Genomic DNA, 20,399 nt, shown 5'->3' with positions numbered 1-20,399 from the left:
TTCACCATTTCTTTTGTGCAGTGAATTATCTCCACTTAATTTTGTGCATTTCTGTGCATGAGATAACAATAATAGTGGGTTTTTGTAAAGCACTAATATATCACTCCGCAATTGACATAGTAATACATAGTAATATACATAGTAATGGAAACATATTATGTTCTCATTTGCAAATTTAAAATACCCCTTCATCAGAAAAAAAAGGAGGTAAATATTTTAGATAATTTTTCTGTGAAAATTGAAGGAGGAGCAGCTTACAATAAGGCCATCAAATTATGCAGTTATCTTATAAAATTGAAGAAGAAATCAATGAACAATATTTCTTCCAATTTTTCATTGATGTCATTTTTTGGCAAACAATCAATAGCCGATTTCTCTTATCTTTATTCATCTATTGAAATAAAAACTAAGTTACGATGGACTTTTCCCTTTAAAATCAAATGAGTGCGTCAGTTACTAGCCTGCAATACATGGTATTAAAGCTTGTTTAATTCATGCTGCGCATACTGCTGCAATAGCTACCGGTATTGTGGTTAATTTGACATGTAAATGGATGGAAACCGCACACAAGAAAGTTCCTATGTGTTGTATTCATTGAGCTCCCTGTTATAAGAAACAGAAATGTGAATCATATTACATCATCATTTAGAAAAAAACGAGAACAGTTTACCGCATCATATCTAAGGGAGACTTTACTTGTCAAATGATTGTTTAGTGATGAACCTGTCAATCATATCAAAGCTCCTCTCTGGTTGGTCATGAGGCAAAAGGTGACCGCCCCCTCGTACAGTCACCTGGAATCGATAAGAAAGAAGAGACACAGAAATTAGAATGTGAATAAGAGGTAGGCCTATCACGATTTACTAATGCAATTTGGGTTTTATCAATCAATCAGGTATGATTATTTACGTCTGGGGACCGACCTTTACCGTCACCATCCGAAAGACGTGTCTCAGTCTCGAACCGAGGTCTGCCAAGTCAGTTTGTAGGTGAAGACGGAGAGATGATCAAACCATGGACAAAACCACTAGACCAACTCATATTTCCCTACCCCCTCCCCCTTTCTTAATCTATACTTAATATTAACGAGTGATTCTGATTTCTACCCATATTTTGTGTTCAGTGGATTAGATGTTTCCCATATTTTGTTAACATTGTTGAACCAAAGTGTCTCAAAGATGCACATATTCTTAATCAGACCATCTAATGGTTAAATTAATATGCCTATTCATAGCATGAAAGTTCAAAAACTTGATCTTCATTAATTTTGGTAGGGTATTAACTTTCCTTAAGTTTGATATATATTTCATTTAATTTTTATTGACGGTTTATACAAAAATTACTAACAACACAGAGAGTCCACTTCCTTTTTTCGCAGAGTGTACTAATTTACTGAATAAATATGAAGACTCAAAAATATTACTAACCTGGTAGAAGTCCTTGTATTGCCTGACAAAACCTGCAACTTCCGTGTCACTTGGGTGGACTTTCCAGATTGTTTTATTGGAGTTGAGGTAGCCATCTTGCCCAGCCCATGCTAAGCCTTGAAGGAAGTTCTCGGTGAGGGCTGCTCCGACTATGATGTCCAGCTGACCGCTGTAGAACATGCACTGTTATAATATCAGGAGAAGAAAAGGATGAGGGATAAGAAGGTGAGTTCTGCAAGGTCTTTTTAGGTCTTGTATTAAAATAGCATTCTGTAAATGATACATTATACAGTACCAGTCATAGGTTTGGGTGCACTTGGTTCAAGTATGGAGAAAATAATGGATGACAAAAAAAATCCTGATACAATAAGGTAATTTCCAGGGTCCCAAGGACCTCATTACAACGAAGTTCCACTGTATTTGTTTGATCTAGTCAATTTGGTGTTGGTCTTGTTGGTCTGACTGGGGTATGTGATAAAATTTGGAGTTCACTTCTGTGAGCATGAACATATGCACAAGTTCATTGATTGGTTTAGTATACCAAGCATCAACAATTTCGGGGAATTTCAATACTTAAAGCTTGCAATGTTATCATATCTCTACATGGAAATGATATTCGAAGCTGGAATTTCAAACTAGCATACCAGAATGAAACCCTACAATCAGTCAGAATAAATATTTTATGGTATTCTACTTCTACTTTGATGGTAATACTCATCAACGCCTGTTCAGCATCTAGATGAGGGTAAAGCATAGAGTTGTTATATACAGCGATACAGTTCCTGAAAAGGGAACTAAATAGATTCAAGAGCCACCTTGAACTGCTCCAAAGAAGACAGTTCGACAATGTTCTGAGGTAGCTCGTCCCAGTCCTTAAGTGTCCTAGGGAAATAACTAAATTATTTCAGCCCTCTTTAGAATCAAAATAAAATGGTTGACATGATAAAGATTTGATTGTTCTTTGATAAAGAGGTGATGCGTTCATGATTGCTCTGCCAAAGATCTACAACAATCCGGGGCAAGCTCCAGGATTTTGTAAAAGGGATAGGGAAGGAGGGTGGTGGGGGTCAACTCCTAAACTCTTAACACAACTACATGACACAACTCACCCTGTAGTTATCAGCCAGAACCACAGTCCAGTCTTTAACGCTCTTGCAGATATCTTCCCTGAGGTGGTTCTCCACCTTGGTGCCGTCGTTGTAGGTGAGGTTGCCAACATGGATGGCTCGTCTCACCTCGGGAAAAGCCAGGTAGTCGTTGTAGTAGTTTGTGTCTGCTGGAAGCTAAACAGAGCAAGGGGGGGTGTTTCACAAAGATCCTAAGTCGAGCTCAAATCAACGTTGGGCTTAAAAATTATGGAGAGCCATTTGTAGCCTTAAAATAAAATATACTCAAAAGCGAAAATTTAAGTATTATAGACTTTTTATAAATTTCACATCAGGAACATGAACCCTCCTTGATAATAGAAAATATGAATGATTTGAATCAACATTTTATGCCTTTTGAAATAACTTTTACAAAATATTTTCATAGATGCTAAGGCTTTCCATAATTGTTAAGTCCAACTTAGAGATAAGTTCAACTTAGGATCTTTGTGAAACACCCCCCAGAAGGGATGGGTACATGGAAAACAGACTTTATTTTGAGTGAAGACAATGGACATCTTGCCATGTCTCTCAAAGATAACAAATGAAGAAAAGGGGCAGTATTATGAAAAACAGCACTGGTGTTGATAAGGGTGCTCCATCCCACAAGTAGTAAATTAATAAATATAAAATAAAATTGAACACTCTTTATTTGGATGACAAAAATTGGTATCATAGGGATGGCTTGTTGCACCTCAGGTTGAGCTAGGTAATGATTGTAGTGGTCAGTGTGTGTTGGAAGTTGAACATGAGGGTAACAAGGTTAACAAAATTGATGTTGAATAAGAGAGTGGTCAGCCTCCAATATCTTTAAACAGCTAATATTTGTAGATTATTTTTTTTTTAATTTAAAAGGGCTGAACAATAAGTTTGTCTTCTCTAAATTAGGAGCACCGAGGGCAGCTATAGAATTGTCAGAAAGGCAGGGCAAAGAATTTTTGTTTCCAAGGGATCCTCCCAGATTATTAAAGTCCATAGGGGGACATAGGTAGGATTTATTTATTTTTATCTTATATGAATTTTGTTCATAAACAACATTCAAAACATACTATTATAAACAAAAGAAAACAAGGAAAAACATGCCACAATTTTGAATAAAGTATACAGTGAAATAGCTTCAATATAATTGATCATAAATTACTAAATCAAAGAAAAAGAGAAAATCTTACAGTTGTCATCATGAAGTTGTAGTAGTTATTGGATCCTGTAGCATTGTAGTAGAAAGTAGGATATGGAAACAGGTCTCCGTTCAGCACTATGTCAAATTGCTAGGAGAGAGAGAGGAGAGAGAGAGAGAGAGGGGAAGAGAGAGAATACATTATAAAAATTCTAGTTGCAAGAGACAAACTCAGATACTGACATGAGTTGGAAAAACAGCAGGACACCATGTTAACTATCTAAAGGGGAATCGAACCCTTGTAATATATAAATTTGTATGAAAGTAGAAAAATAAGATAAACAGAATGGCGAGAGTTTGAAATGAATCGGACCTATAATAAGAAAGTTATGAATGTTTGAGATCACACTTTATCACAGAGACATTACTGATTCTTCCAACTTGAAGAGCCCATACCTATAGTGAACACAATTTGTTTAATTCATAACTGTTGTTTTTTCCGATTTCATTCAAACTTTCACCAGTCTACTTCTTTTAATTTTCTTCTTTCCTCCAGAGTAGTTTGCTGACAAGATTGGATTTCCAACATCAAAACCCCACCTACATGTATAGTACGGGGTTAAGCAAAATATTGCCAGTGTGAAAACAGTAATATTCATTAGGAGCCAGAGCATATAACACTGAGTCCCTATAGGACATATATTTATTCAAATGGTCATATCTCAGCCAATACTTAACATATTTAATTGGTTATCAAAATTTGGACATTATTTGTTATGCTCTTTCGGAAAATGAAGAAAAAAATTGAGAAATTCTAAAAATAGATTTTTGATGACGTCACACTTCACCACTCTATAGGGGTCACATTGTAGGATAAAAGTAAAGGCTCTAAAAATTCTCTCACCTCAAAACATTCCAGCCATTTCCCCTGATTAATATAGTCGGTTCCCTTGGAGGTGTATTGATCAACAACTTTCTTCTGCTTCAGGTCCACCTGGCTCGTCTGATACATCAGGTCACCATACCCTTGAAACATCTGGAACATTAGGAGAAAAAATAGTGAAACATCTGGAACATTAGGAGAGAATTAAGTTAGTGATTTTTAATAAAATGTATCAACTAATATGAATCTTCATTAAAGGGATTGTATCTTTACCTCAGATTCTATAGCAAATCCTGCATTAGCTCATGCTGCAATCATAATTATAAACTTTAGGTCAGTCAGGAATCCCATGACTTTAACAAGCTGATCGCCTGTCTGATTATCAAGATATTTGTGATTAGAAATCAAAATTTAAAAAATCGCTTTCCCAACAGTTTTTATACCACTACAGTCTAATGGGAAAGCGCAATTTTTTGAAGCGCAATTTTTTAAAGGCCTTCAGTATTACACTATATCACAGACACTGATAACACGTAGGGCCATGCATCTCAGATTTAACATTGTTAAAAGATGCCTTTACTGAAATACAGTGAAACCTGTATATAAAGACTGCTCAGGGGAAACATGAACAGTGGTCTTTATAGGCAGATGGTATTTCTGTACAGGTTCATTTACTACATGTTTCAATTAGAAACTAAATTTAAGGGAAACATAAAATGAGGTCTCTTTAGACAGGTGGTCTTTCTACACAGGTGGTCACTAAAGCAGGTTTGAATGTTTATGACATTAAGCCAGTGCCAGAGCTGGGATTCTCTTGCAGGGGGGTGGGGGCAGTCAGAAAAAAGGGAAAACCCACCCCCCTCATTACCCCTACAGAAAGTTATCGCACAATTTTATCACTTTGTATTAGTCTAAAATCTCTGGAGGGGGGGGGGGGCACAAGAAAAAACTTTTGGGGCACATTTTGTGTGTGTCTACTTCAAGTATACAAATTGAGTTTTGTGGGAGGGATATTGTTTCTGTGTGCACAACCTGAAGGGAAAAGAGGATAATTATTTTCTTGACCTTTAGAAAAGAGCTATAATTTTTATTACAATTTTGCTTCGGTAATTTTGAAAGAGTTTGTTAACAACTTTAGTTGCTAAAATTGGGATAGCATAATAGTATATCTAATATGTCCCAGGTGTCTGCGTACACAGTCCATAATCATGACCTCTGACTTACCGAGTAGGGGTCAACGAGACCATCTCCGATGGCCATTCCTTGTAGATTGATGTGGACCTTAGCCGTCGGGTTCTCGGTATGGATCTTATAACAGATGGCTGGTACGTACTTCCCTGCATACGACTGGAGGTGAGAGGAAAAGGATGAGAAATTGAGGGTTTAGAATTGTTATTAATCTAAAGTCATAGTCAACATACATGTACAAAAGTTTAGATTCTATGTCATTCATGTTAAATAATAATTGATTATTTGTAATTAACCAGTCAAGAAATGGTTAGATTGTGTGAAGGCTGATTGTGCTACTAGATGTCTAGGATCTCTAACAGAAGCGACCAGAACTTCACAAGATAGGAAGAAGATCTGGCTTGAGGTCATGAAGCAGAAGCCATCACTCATCTCCTAGATGGTGTGAATGGCTTAGGTCAAGGTAGGTCAAGGTAATTGAATTGGCTTTATATTAAAAAACAACATGACATGCAGCTCGAGGTTCGTATTGTCTGTTTTACAAATAAATCAGATATTTACATTACAGTACAAACATCAAAATACAACAGCAATATAGTAAAACAACAATGGTAACATCACATAGCAATATTATATAACATTTGATAAAATGTTTTGGGGTGTTTTTTTTTTTTTAAATATCTCACCTCTCCTGTCGCATAGAATTCATTCTTCTGATGTTTAGGAAACAGCTGGAAAAACTGTGTCAAGGCACTGCAAAAAAGAAAATGAAATAAGTTCTCAATCTTTGCAAATGGGAGTTTCATGATTAACAAAAGTTTTATGTGATCAAATTTATTAAATTCTCAATATCAGTTTCCATTGAGAGATTACCTATAAACTAAAAGCTCAGATCCACCTTTAATTTTTGTTGTACAAACAATGAACGTTCATCCCCCCCCCCAACAAATAAACAAAAACAAAAACAAATCTGAATTAACTTTATCATTTTGGTTCTTTCATTTTTCCTTCTTTTTAATTATTCTTTTCCTCTATCTCTCTTAAGACGCCATAGGCAAGTTCTTGTGATAAGAGAGTCTTCTTGATAAGACAGCCACATAGTGTTACTGAATTCTTTCATTTGAAAAAAGGGAAAGCATATTACAGGATCAATTAACCTCCTTGGTATTCCTTTGTTTTCGGAGTTCAAATAATTCAAATATTTGGGAGGAAAATTGTGATCAATGTGAATAACAAGTGGTCTCATTTATGTTGTGCTTTTCAGAACAAGCAATATCTGTCCAATTTTTTGGTTGGTTTGCTGATACTTTCTGGTCCAAATAATTTTGCTACTGTATCATAAACAAAAGATGATTTTAGCAAGTTTCCCTCAAACTACAATCTCATGGCAAAAAAATGAAGATGTACAGTGAAACTTGTTGTTTATTATGGCCATCCTATGAAAACATGGCAGAACTGGCCACTGTAGACATGTGGCCTTTCTAGACAGGTTCTACAACACATGTTTCTACCAAGAGGACGTGACCGTTGCAGACGGGTGGCCTTTACAGAGAGGTGGCTGCTAATTAAGACAAGTCTGACTCTAGTGTCAAATTTTTCCAAAAGGAAGCATGAAAATATGATAACTTAAAGCCTGTCTGCACCAGTTTGTCCAGGGGGATTAGACCTCCCTGCAATGTCACTGACAGGTGGTTCTCATCAAATCAGCTCCCAATTAACATACCGGTAAGAAAAAAGGGATCATGGGGGACCAACAGGCACTGATTAGGCATTGTTTGCTATATAGACGGCGCAAGTAGCTATAAGTATACAGTGGGGCTTTAAGTGTAGAGATTGCTTATCTCTCATACCTGTACAGGTTGACTGCTACATCCTCCTCGTTGTTTGCGTACCCAGCATCATTCTGAGTGAAACTAAAACCAGTCCCAACCTAAGACAAAGAAAGAGGAAATGACATCATCATCATTCTTCAGTTTTCAATTGTTCAAATAAGAAATGAACTTTCCATGCAGATAGTGCAGTTGAAGGCTTTAATTCAGTGTGTGAAAATTAGTGAGAGTGAATTGTGCATAAATTACACATACAAAAACATATGACATCAATTTCATGAAATATCTTTATCTAAAGTGAAAATTTTCCCCCAATTGTTTTCTGCACTCATTTGAGTAAATCCAAAATCAAAGTTATGTATAAATATATTTACTGATATATGTATATATACATTTTTCAATATTTGTTTTATATCTGTGTTATATACAAAACAGTGTGTATGAATTCAAATGAGAAGAGCATTCTCGAGGGAAGTTCCAGTTTCTAGAGAATGTTACCATTTTCTCAGTTACATACATTGTGTAAAATACAATTTAATTTGGAAATGTTTTACTAAGAACAGTACACCAGTCTAACTGTATCTTGTTCATAAAACTATGAAGAATTGAATACCAGTCATCATTTTATACAGCATCTGAATATAACAAATAAAAATTTTTTACAAAGTATGGAAAAGGACCTAATTATTTTTTGTTACATCCATATAAATTCAATTGAATTCAAGGTTTATTAAAAACATGTGTCGCAGCCCAATGGCTGAATTGGTCATGTGTACAATTAAAGACTCATTGCATATTTCAAAATGTATTATTGTACTTACTGGGTTATCTATATACAGCATAGAATACTTCTGAGTCCATGCCCATTTTCTGGGTTGCACTAAGATGAAGGGAAAGAAATAAAATCTTGATAAATCATTAGTTTGAGGAATTATGATTTCTATTTCCTCGTCAACAACTTCCTGCTGGATGGTGGCCAAAGAAAATTGTATGAACTTTCTTTTTAAATTATTCAGCTATTACATGTACATACATTATCTAACAAAACTGTTTGGTAGATGAAGTATTGAACAGTCAGGCTAAGTTTGGTGTGACTGTGAATTTTTTCTTCTTTTACTTTGTCATTACTAGAATTAAAGATCATCTCTTTGGTTTGGTTTTACCCGACTGCTAAGAAAGCATGTGTGTGTATGCTTGTAAGTAAGCAACCAGGGGGCCGACGGCTTTAATTCCTCTCCACAGGACTTGGTAATGAAGATTAATGCCTTACAAAAGGGCACTAGCGTATCGGAATGTTTTTCTAACCCAAGCCCTCCCGGTTACAAGACCACTGATCTACCACTGAGCCATCCCACCTCACTAAACTTTAACATACTGGTAAATAGCTATAAGTGAATCATTATTTCTATCATTGCATATCAATGAACAAAATGCAAGAAGACCAAGAAACCTACATTTTAGATCTTTTGTGACAAGAAAGGGACCATTCTCAGCAAATAGTCCAAAGAGGGAGGAGCCTCCTGGACCTCCTTGTAACCATAGCAACACAGGAGCTGATGGGTCATTGTTCTGGATAGGAGAGAAAGAGACAAAGGGGATTGATTTTTAATCTTTTGTCTGGAAATTCTACAAAATAATAGTTAGCCTACATAATTATAGATACAAATACAGTTGATGCACAATCCATAGCGCCATCTAGCGACATAAGCGTTTGGTCGAATTTACTTGATGTATTAAGGGGAAAAGTCAACAAAATGAATATACACAGTTTGATTGTTGGCTAGCGTTTTGCACTGATGTCGACCTGCGAGTTGAAAAATTGGCTTATCACACCAAGACGCATCCAGAAAGCAAAAATGCATAATTTTTGAAATTCATAATATCATCACATCGTTAGGTTATGGAGCTGGTAAATACGTGTACATGTAGTATCACAATATAGGCTTAACGTTACCCAAGATATCATCGAGATAGATCGAAAAAGAACTTTAAATTAAGAAACATCTCTAATAAACTATGCATTTTTTGTTCCAGATGTGTCTTTCTTGCTTATACATTACTACTTAAGTATCAAACCGGTTATGAATTTAACTACCTTTGTTTATGATTCATATGGTCTCATCATCCGTTTTTTTTTTCTTCTTCAATTTCCATACAGTAATAACATTTTGGGCTATATTCATTTGATCTACTAGTTATGTAATTTCCTGTTAATATAAATTGGGCATTAACTGATGATTTACTATCATTTTAGTTGCAGGTTTTCTACTACTTTAAGTAATTTCAGAAATAAAAAAACAAATTTTGAAAATTGAAGAATTACAAACCTGGGCCGGGAAGAACCAGAAGAACATTGAACTATTGTAGGTGCTGTTGACAGTCAGAAATCCTGCATGTAAATAAATAACACAAACAATGAAATCATCACCTTGAGTTTGCTAAATAAACCGCTATTTTAACTATCCTGACCGCAAATTAGCCAGTTAATTTGCGTCTTCATCAGCCTGCAGTTGCAATTAGCAGGATATTTGGTCGAGAAAATATCTCAAGAAATCTTGGCCTTGTTTCCAAAATATCCCGCTATTGAAAGAGCGGGCTTATTTGCGCCCGTCTGAGCTAGTTTGTGATGAGTGTATCGGTCTGGTGAAGATGCAATTTCGAGCTTCGGGATAATATCCCAAGTCTGAAAATAGCAGGTTATTTGGCAAACTTGAGCTGATGAAGGCAGGCCTATTCTGAAGAAGGGATATTTCTTAATCTTAAGCGGTGTTTTCACTGAAATAATCACATTCACAATGCATTGTTTGTAAATGTAACATTTTTCAATGCAATGGTCCCAGTCGAAAATTTGGTAGCTATGACACAAAATCAAAGAAAAATCTCAGGAATGGCTTGATAACAAAGAAAAACAAAATCACATAGTGAACTTCTTTTATTTTAAATTATAGATTATTGATACCGTAATTGTTACCTTTTCTGTAACTAAATATCTCTATTAACCCAAGCAATTATTTGAAAAAATTGACTTTCTAATAATTATAATGCTTGACACATATTGATATGATAGCAATGCAAACTTCAATAACTTCCTTGAAAGATAACTTCACAAGTCTTTCTAGCAAAACAACATGACAGTTTGGAAATAGTCTGGTTTCTTCAGATATGGATCCACTACCAAAGAGAGAATGTCAAGATAACCAAACATCTAAAGATACTTTTCAGAGCTGTCTGAATTGTTATCTTTAGCTGTAGGCCTATCAATTATTCCATTCTACTTTACCTGAATAACTTTCTACTGTAGTGCCATCAAGGGGTCCAACACGACTCAGTTTCTGACCTGAATTAAAGAATATGAACACAGACAAAATAAATAACAAAGTTATCCAAAAGATGACTTTATTCTACAGAATCTCCATTGACATACCGGGTAATAATTTGCATATATATTTGGGGAACATGTGCTGAATGAGATGTCATAGCATTTACTTGTAAGGGCAGCTATGTCCAGTTTCTAAGAACAAAGACACCCCCCCCCCCTACCACACACACACACACACACACCCTCCTCCCCCTCATTCTGAAGAAGAAAAAAATGTGGATGAGAACCTGGGTATCATTTTAACATAGCCTAATCGATCAGGGAAAAATGAGAAAAAAATATACTGTGCTACTCATTTGGTGCTAATAAAGAAACACTGTCAACAGTAAAAATGCTTCACAAGATTTTTTGTATGGAAACTCCATAAACCTCAATTTTGCCTACTACTGGATTAAAGGGATTAACACAATTCTTTGCCAATTATGACATTAAACTTCTTCTTCTTCTTCTTCTTCTTCTTCTTCTTCTTCTTCTTCTTCTTCTTCTTCTTCTTCTTCTTCTTCTTCTTCTTCTTCTTCTTCTTCTTCTTCTTCTTCTTCTTCTTCTTCTTCTTCTTCTTCTTCTTCTTCTTCTTCTTCTTCTTCTTCTTCTTCTTCTTCTTCTTCTTCTTCTTCTTCTTCTTCTTCTTCTTCTTCTTCTTCTTCTTCTTCTTCTTCTTCTTCTTCTTCTTCTTCTTCTTCTTCTTCTTCTTCTTCTTCTTCTTCTTCTTCTTCTTCTTCTTCTTCTTCTTCTTCTTCTTCTTCTTCTTCTTCTTCTTCTTTGGTATACTCCTCAACATCCCATTAGAAACCAAACGAGGAGAGGAACCAAACGAACCATACCTTCAGCTATTTGCCCAGACTCTATGTATGGTGTTAAAAACAAAGGCTGCCCAGGATCGACCTTTGACTGCTTGGCATATGCAGGTGGGTTGGGGTGGAACATCGCCCTGAACGCACCCCTGCTGGAAACCAAGGGTAGTGACACAATCGCCAACATTGTCATGGTCCCAAGAAAGATGGTCTTCGGATAAGAGGTAGCCATTCTGTTGAGGAAGAATTTGGAAAGACATCTTGGTAATTAATAGATGGGAAGAAAGTGAATTAGAATGGATGAAAGGGGGATCGTAAAATGTCGGTTGCACTAAGATTTAGGAAAAGAAATTACATCTTGATAAATCATTAGTTTGAGTAATTACGGGTATGATCTCTATTTCCCCATCATCAACTTCCTGCCGGATGGTGTTTGGCCAAAAGACAAAAACAAATGGTTATAATTTGGAGAGTCATCTTGGTAAATAGATGGGAAGAAAGTGAATTAGAATGGACGAGAGGGGGACCGTAAAATATGATAGGATTATTGATAATGAATAGCATTACAACTAAAGATGATATCCACTAGTAGTACTGGGACTTGGAGAGAAGAGTCTGGACCAGAACCGTCCTGGAAAATTTACCATTACTTTTTCTGCTACCCTGCCGGCCCTGGCAAGACTGGAAATTGGATAAACAGGATACCTTCTAAAATTTAATTTACAAGTGGCAAAGCCATTATGTGTACTGTTTAATAGGGCAATTCCTACTGTGACAGTATTGTCCATTTCATTTACATGTAGATCTTAGTTCATCATGATAATTATTTGAGATAGCTTGATGCAATTAAACGTTAGTCATCCTTGGATAGACTCTAGAGCTGATTTGGAAGGTTAATCTATATGTTTAATCATTCTTTAGGACGGCCCAATAAATGTAAGTATGATCATTGTTAGAAAAGAAGCACTTAGTCACATTAAATCGCCCTACTTCCATTTCATTTCATGTTTCCTATTTCTTTATGATGATCATGCCAAAGCACGTACTAAAAGGAAACAAACATCATGATCAATTCATGCATCATGATTTAGATAAATTAAAGATGTAATGTTAACAACTTGGGGAAAAGGGAAGCTGAAATGCACAAAGATTAGATCGATTCGATAATTAAACTATAATAAAAACATAACATAATAAATAATAAATGCTTGTACTCACATAGTTTAGTAGTATTAGCAGGCTATTTGCTTCTTTCTGTCTTTGTTTTCACGAAAAAGGGAAGAGCACTGCACTGCACAGCCAGCTAGCTTCATGTGATCGCCGGTGGTCACCTGACACAATAAAAATCGTGCAGCAGACCATCACGTGATATCGCTAGGGAAGGGGGCGGGGCAAAACGACTTGACAGTAATCAGTAATCGGCTATAGGTGGGCCGGTTTCCAAAATCATGTTATTGGAGAACGGGTTAGATAAACAATAAAGTTTTGGGAAGTTATTCACCCTCTGATGTTTGTAACAGTCATGTAATCACCAGAGCTACCACTGCCTATAGCGAGCGAGCAGAAAAGTTTGGAAAAAATAACCAAATTATCATGGGATTATTTGGATTAATAATAGTATATGATAAAAACGGTGCTAATAAAGCGCTTACCACCAAAGTCTCTAAGCGCTATAACAAACAAATACAAAGATAAACAATTACATATTAAACAAAACAAAAAGAAAATGCACATAAACCTACTAATTACAATACATATGAAATATACATCAATGTGAACAGAGCAGATCAGTTAATCATCAAAATCAATTTTGAATAAATGTGTAGTAGTAGTACCCAAGTAGGCCCAAATATCAACATTTCAACAAATCATTTGTTTATATAATATACGGCGAACCTTGTCGGGACGCCCACCTCCCCCCCCCCCCCCCGCCCCACAACTGAAGTGTGTCCGTGCAGGGGCGGCGATCCCGGGGGGACGGGGGGACACGTCCCCCCTCAATTTTTTTTAGGGGGATCGTCCCCCCCCCCTCAAAATTTGGAAAAGTGCCCCAAAAAAGTGTATAGCAAATACTGACTAAAGACTGCAATAAACTGTAAGGCTCTGGACGGCCCATGAGTGCAGCGTTTAGACGAATAAAAGTGCAAAAATCTTCTCGCTCGGGAGCTATGCTCCCTCGCAAAATATTCTTCAAACTGTACAAGTAAATATTGTAGAAAAGTGAAGTGTGAAAAAGGTATATTGCTTGTTTTTATACTATTGTTTTGCTAAGGAATGTAATTTGTTAATACAACAAAACTTCAAAAACCTGTAAAGGGTAGTCACTTACGTTACCTTCATCCCTCTCGTTCACTATGCTCCCTCGCACTGGCGTAATGACGGGGGGGGGGGGGTGGTGGCAGTTTCCGTGGTTTATTTCTATTTCGATACCAGTGATTTACAAATGTTGCTGCTGAAATGTCATGGTCTATTCCTGAGCTTCCGGGGGCTCTGTCCCCTGTACCCCACCAAGGGCCCTAAGGTGGGCCCCTGGTTGCTCATCAGACCATAATTAAATGCCTAAAAACCTGAGCTTCCGGGGGCTCCGCCCTAAAGCAGGCCCTGGATACTCATCTGACCGTTATTAAATGCTTAAAACCCCTGAGCTTCCGGGGGCTCCGCCCCCTGAAAAGTAACAAGGGCCCCTAGATGCTCATCTGACCGTTATTAAATGCCTAAAACCCTGAGCTTCATGGGGCTACGCCCCTTAACCCCCGCCAGGGCTTTGCCCCCTGGACCCCACGCCAATGTACACTCCACTTGCTTCGCTCGCTTTGCTCTACCTGATCGAAAATATCCCCCCCCCCCCCCGTCATGAAGAGAAATCGCCGCCCCTGGGTCCGTGCAACCACTGCCATCCCTTCCAAAGCCTCGCATCCTCTAAAACCGCATGATTTCAAAAGCCAGAGGCTAGTCTCAAACGTTTTTGATAGCAGGGTATTTACCAGTCTTGAGGTCCATGAACTAGTGTGGGAAAGAAATATGCGCAACTTTACGTGCAAAATCCAAAGTGGTGTACCACAGCCCAAATTCAGATGTGTATAGTTCAGTACCCACTTATATATTATTGCACTTAAAGCTTTTATTACTAGTATCCTTTTTTTTTTTAAGCGTAAATAAATGAGCGTGTTGCAATATGTAACTTCGGCCAGTTCTGATAAAATTATGAACAGAGACAAATTTGCGCCCGAACAAAATTCAAAAAGAATCATTTAGCGGCGGATTTAGGCATCCCTATCTTCTCTTTCCCCCTCCCTCCCCCCCCCCCCCCTCCCTCTCTCTCTCTCCCCCCCCCCCCCCCCCCTCTCTCTCTCCTCTCCCTCTCTCCCTCTCTCTCTCTCTCTCCCTCTTTCTCACTCTTTCTCTATCCTAGGCCCTCTCAAAAGTTTCTTTTTTTCGAGTTATCTTTTTCCAGGGAGATGTGAGTTTAAACTCACATCTCCCTGCTTTTTCCCTTCCCTTTCCATTTTCCAATCTTCTGATTTTAATGATTTCCTGAATCCGACACAAATTGAATAATCAGATAGTTCAATTTCTTAAAGGCACTAGGTTACATTGTGATGGTTAATTTCATAATCTGTTAAATCAGGATGCAAAACACATGAGATTAATTTTGTATGTTTGGACTATCCAAATAAAATGCCCCATGCATAGGCCTATCTGAAATTAAATCACGCAATATGAAGATTTTTAACGTTCTCTTTTTGTTTGTTCGATAGTTATACCCCAATTTCTTCCTGGACGTTGTATATTGAGATCGAACACAGATCCGTCATTATTTTTGATAAAAGAGAAGTACGTTAGCAATTGATGTGCTTAATGGATCCCCGGAAAAAAGAAGGACAAAAAAAGAAGGGGGGAAAGGGGGGAAGAAGGAAAACAAGGGAAAAGATTTTTTTTTGTTTTTTTTGGGGGGGGAATGTGTTCTCCCACCCCCCCTCCCCCTCAAGCCACTGAACGAAATATCTGACGACGTAATTTTTTCAATTTCCGCCCCCCCCCCCCCCGCAAAAAGAGAGAGAGAGAGAAGGAAAAGAAGGGAAAGAGTTGCAATTTTCCCGCCAACAAGTTGTGGATCGGGTGGGGTGGGGCAAAAGGCCCTTGCCTCCCCCCGCCCCCACTAAAAAAAGGTGAAAAGAAGGGGGAATAGATCATTCGCGGTTAATCCCGCCAACAACGTGTGGAGAAGGGTTGGGTTCGAAAGGACCTTGCCTCTCCCCCCCCCCCCCCAGCAAATCTAAAAGAGAGAGAAGGGAGGGAAGGAAAAGGGAAAGAGGAGAGAAAGGGAAAGAAAGGTGAGGGAGATCAGTTGCGATTTTTCCGCCGACAACTGGTCAGGGGGGCGGGACACTGGCGTACTGATTGGGGAGGGGGGCTCGAGGCAAATAAAATGTATACATGGTTTATTTCTAATTCTATAACGGTGGCTTACACATAATGCTGAAATGACGTCATTTTCCGAGATTTTTCCTCATTTTTTAGTAATTTTTTTTTTTATGCGTTTGTTGTAAAATGACAAATTCCTAAATTTACAAGAAATATGCTCCTTGAGATGCCTACATGTCAGGGCCCGCGGAATGGCAGGGATCGGGAGCCTCCAGCTCCCTCCCTCGCCCCCCCCCCCCCTCCTACTTTTTTTGAAGAAAAAGTATATAAAGAGAAATAGAAAGAAAGAGAGCAAGTCAGCAAGAAAGAAAGAATGGTTAACTTCCAGTGTCACAACAAAATAAGGTATCAAAAAATGCTCATCTGACCGTAATTAAACGCCTAAAACCCCTGAGCTCTGCCCCTGGACCCAACCAAGGGCCCTAAGGTGGGCCCCTTGATACTCATCTGACCGTAATTTAGTGCCTGAAATCCTTGAGCTTCTGGGGGCTCTGACCGCTGGACTTCAAGCCAATCAGTGTCCTGTCAGCGTCACAAATAAGGTAAACAAATATGTTCATCTGACCGTAATAAAATGCCTAAAACCCCTGAGCTTCCTTGGGCTCTGCCCCCTGGACCTCGCCTAGGGCCCTAAGGCAGACCCCTTGATGCTAATCTGACGGTAATTTAAACCTTAAACCCCTGAGTTTCCAGGGGCGGACAAGGTATCAAAATATGTTCATCTGACCGCAGGCGCGTAGCCAGGGGAAGGTGGGGCGCCCCCACCGCCCACCCCCCCCCCCCAAAAAAAAACGCCGGCCAAAAAAAGAGAGGAGAGATAAGGAAAAGGACGTAGGAAGAACGAGGAGCAGACGAAAAACATTTTTGAAATTCAGACAAGGATTAAGAGTCGAGAACGGTACAACGAATTGTCTTCTCTCTCTAATAATTTAATGAAACGTCAAAGCTTCTGCGCTTCGCGCAGGAGGGGGGGGGGGGGACTAAATTGAGACAAGGATTAAGAGTCGAGAACGGTACAACGAATTGTCTTCTCATTCTAATAATTTAATGAAACGTCAAAGCTTCTGCGCTTTGCGCAGGAGGGGGGGGGGACTGAATTGAGACAAGGATTAAGAGTCGAGAACGGTACAACGAATTGTCTTCTCTCTCTAATAATTTAATGAAACGTCAAAGCTTCTGCGCTTAGCGCAGGAGGGGGGGGGCTGAATTGAGACAAGGATTAAGAGTCGAGAACGGTACAACGAATCGTCTTATTTCTCTAATAATTAAAATATGCCAAAGCTTCGGCGCTTTGCGCGGGAGGGGAAAAACAGTATTCAGACGAGGATAATTTTTTTTCGGTACAACGAATCGTCTTCTTTCTCTAATAATTTAATGAAACATCAAAGCTTCGGCGCTTTGCGAAAGAGGGAGGGGGAAATCGCCCGTCCCTGCACCCCTCTCCATTACGTCAATGCTGGTCATTATTACGTACCAATATTTGGCTCGCATTATTTTCAAATTTGGGCCCCCCCCCCCCCCCTTAGAAATCCTTGATCCGCGCCTGCCCAGGGGAACCCAACCCCTGACCAAAAAAAAAGTTGGGAAAAAAGATGGTATTCACAATTTTACCTTACGCGTGATACAATAGCAACATAAAAGTTGCTATGTCAGACATGCTGTAGCATCACCAGGAAGACAAAGGCAATGATGATGTATTGTATATGACGTATGGAAGCATGCATGTACGCAATTCTGTTATGATCGAGTGCTGAGCTGGGTAAAATTATATACCATTGGCTATTGTATAATATTTGTTTAGCCAAATGTTTAGTCTGACATGTCTGACATGTCTGACATAGATAGCAACTTATTTGTTGCTATTTTTTGTTGCAGGGGCGGCGACCCGGGGGAACATGCTCTCCTCTTAATTTGTTTTAAGGGGGGATCGTCCCCCCGTAAAGTTAAAAAAATGCACACAAACATAATAAACCGGTATATATAGCAAATACTGACTAAAGACTACAACACAATTTTAAGCTCTGGAGGGCCCAAGAATGTAGCGTCTAGACTAATACAAACGCAAAAATCTTCTCGATCGGTCGCTACGCTCCCTCGCATATCCTTCAAAATATACAAGTAGATGTAATAATTGTAGAAAATCTGTATTCCGTCAGTACCACCGTGATACCAACGGAATACAGATTTTCCCCTCGCATTTCGTTGGTTCCCCCCCCCCCCAGTGGGTGCGATTTTCAAATTTTCGAGGGCAAACAAATAAATAGTGCTCACTACCCCCCTCCTGAGCGAATTATCGGCCGGCGCGACTTTCACATTATCGGGGCCCCCCAAAAAACAGTGCTCCTTACCCCCCTCCCCCCTTAAGTACCATAAAAATATACCAAACTGCAGTTTGGTATATTTTGATGGTACTTAAAAGGCTCCTGTCATCCAAATACAAGTTTATTGCTGTTGGTGTTTAGTTCTCCATACACCTCATATTTCGATAAATTATGTTAACTTCTAAATGTGTTTTATAGATTTTAAAAGTTCCACCCTAAAAATCCTCCAGATCTCATTCCCCTTGTGTCGTGGTATGTAACTTTTCCAAAGTTGACCACCTGTTACAATACAACAAACCAGGGGCGGCGATTTTTTTTTTCTTGACCAAAGAGGGGGCCCAGTTCGTGAGAAAATATTTATCGGCGAAACAGCCAGTCGGTGAATAAACGGGGGGAAGGGGGAGAGGGGGTAAGGAGCACTGTTGTTGTTTTTGCCCCAATAATTTGATAGTCACGCCGGCCGATAAATTCGCTCAGGGGGCGGGGGGGGGGGGGGTAGTGAGCACTAACTTTTTTCCCCCTTTTTTTTGCCCTCGAAAATTCTACCTTTGAACATTCCCTGGATGATATCGCCGCTAAATATTATATCATGAAGAAAAGAAAATTAGTGCTCTCCGAGGGACTTTGTTATGACGATTAATTTTTTTACAGTGGCGTAGCCTTTTGATTCAGTATATTGAAGGCAACCAACTCATATCCAACTTGTATAAGGACATGAATATTCAAACTAGTTGAATTCACTGCATACATCCACAATTTAAAAATGACAGCCATGGCAGAATGCGGGAGGGGGGGGGGTATCTGTGGCCGCCGAATAAGAATATTATAATTTTCAAAGTTTAAAAAGCTTGGATTAGGCTAGCGACTTTCTCGGTAAATGGTGATTTTGCGAGGCGCATAGCGATCGAGCGAGATAATATTTGCAACTTTGAACTTTGATTTTAGAGCACTTTCGATTCAAATTCTGATCTTAATCATCCAACATCTGTAACATTGAAGCACCGGTTAATATAAAAGATCAATTTTTCTAAAGTGCCGCTGTGGACTGAAGGGAAGGGGGCAACATTCGTGAATATTTTCAGGGATACCCCCCCCCCCCTGTTGCTGACCAGTAATATGTATTATTTGTGAGTTTTAACACTTTTAAAAACACATGCAAATATTTGCTTATGTAATCTACCATTTAGAAATCCGAGTAATTCAATAATATTATATTGGGGCAACTAGCTCGATCCTAAAAGGAGGGAGCGTAACGACCGAGCAAAAAATTGTTTTATTTTGAATGCTGAAACTGTATTTCAAAACACAAACAACCACATGTTTCAGCATTTATAGTTTGCTCAATAAACTGTTGCATTTCTCAAAATTTGGGATGGCCTGACGGTTAGGCCTAGGCCTACAAATGATTTTTTTTCTTCTTCTCTAATCATCTTTGCGGTTAGGATGCTGTTGGTATAGCCTTGGCTTGCCCTAGAATATTTTTTTGATGCGAACGAGCAAAGTGAGCGAGCAATTCTTCAATAAGCATAATAATAATAATAATAATATTGGATATTTATATGCGCACTTAATAGTGCATAGTGCTCTTGAAAGGTGCTCCAATATGATTACACCGGCTCTGCTAGGCAGCCGATTTCGGCACTCACGGCATTCAAGTAATTCAAGACATTCGAATATATTATGCTAGTTTAGAATAAGAAATGCAATCGGGCAAAATAAGGGGGTGACACCTTTGAACATCAGTGCCACAATTTTGTTTTTCTCTCACTATTATTGTCGGCATGGCCACGACTTTCTGTTAGTACCATCCAATAGCATTTCTACTGACATACAACAACTCCGAAAAGCATTATCATTACATTTTCCCCATTTTCAAACTTTTTTTTTTGGGGGG

The 20,399-nt window shown here is 38.5% G+C and overlaps 1 protein-coding gene across 1 annotated transcript; it reads right to left on the bottom strand.

Moving 5' to 3' along the window:
- Positions 1-448: 448 nt before the first annotated feature.
- Positions 449-13,076, bottom strand: LOC581053 (probable serine carboxypeptidase CPVL). Its single transcript, XM_781076.4, has 14 exons — positions 12,978-13,076; positions 11,790-11,992; positions 10,870-10,926; positions 9,917-9,978; positions 9,044-9,158; positions 8,411-8,469; positions 7,611-7,690; positions 6,447-6,513; positions 5,797-5,919; positions 4,594-4,725; positions 3,742-3,840; positions 2,537-2,710; positions 1,428-1,610; positions 449-794 (listed from the first exon to the last, which is right to left on the bottom strand). The coding sequence occupies exons 2-14, from the start codon at positions 11,989-11,991 to the stop codon at positions 693-695; spliced, it is 1,455 nt and encodes a 484-aa protein (XP_786169.3). The 5' UTR covers position 11,992; positions 12,978-13,076; the 3' UTR covers positions 449-692.
- Between the last annotated feature and the right edge of the window lie 7,323 nt (positions 13,077-20,399).

The sequence above is a fragment of the Strongylocentrotus purpuratus genome, unplaced genomic scaffold (assembly GCF_000002235.5).
Source record: "Strongylocentrotus purpuratus isolate Spur 01 unplaced genomic scaffold, Spur_5.0 spur5_scaffold_19, whole genome shotgun sequence".
In the NCBI taxonomy this organism is placed as follows: domain Eukaryota; kingdom Metazoa; phylum Echinodermata; class Echinoidea; order Camarodonta; family Strongylocentrotidae; genus Strongylocentrotus; species Strongylocentrotus purpuratus.
This window is presented reverse-complemented; position numbering and strand designations above follow the sequence as displayed.

Bases quoted from the DNA above. Each gene is read 5' to 3' on its own strand.
- LOC581053 (XM_781076.4), bottom strand. From the start codon at position 11,991: ATGGCTACCTCTTATCCGAAGACCATCTTTCTTGGGACCATGACAATG. The intron at 10,927-11,789 runs GTATGGTTCGTT...TCTTTAATTCAG, and splicing joins GTCTGGGCAAATAGCTGAAG to GTCAGAAACTGAGTCGTGTT. The intron at 9,979-10,869 runs GTAAAGTAGAAT...ATTTACATGCAG, and splicing joins TACAGTAGAAAGTTATTCAG to GATTTCTGACTGTCAACAGC.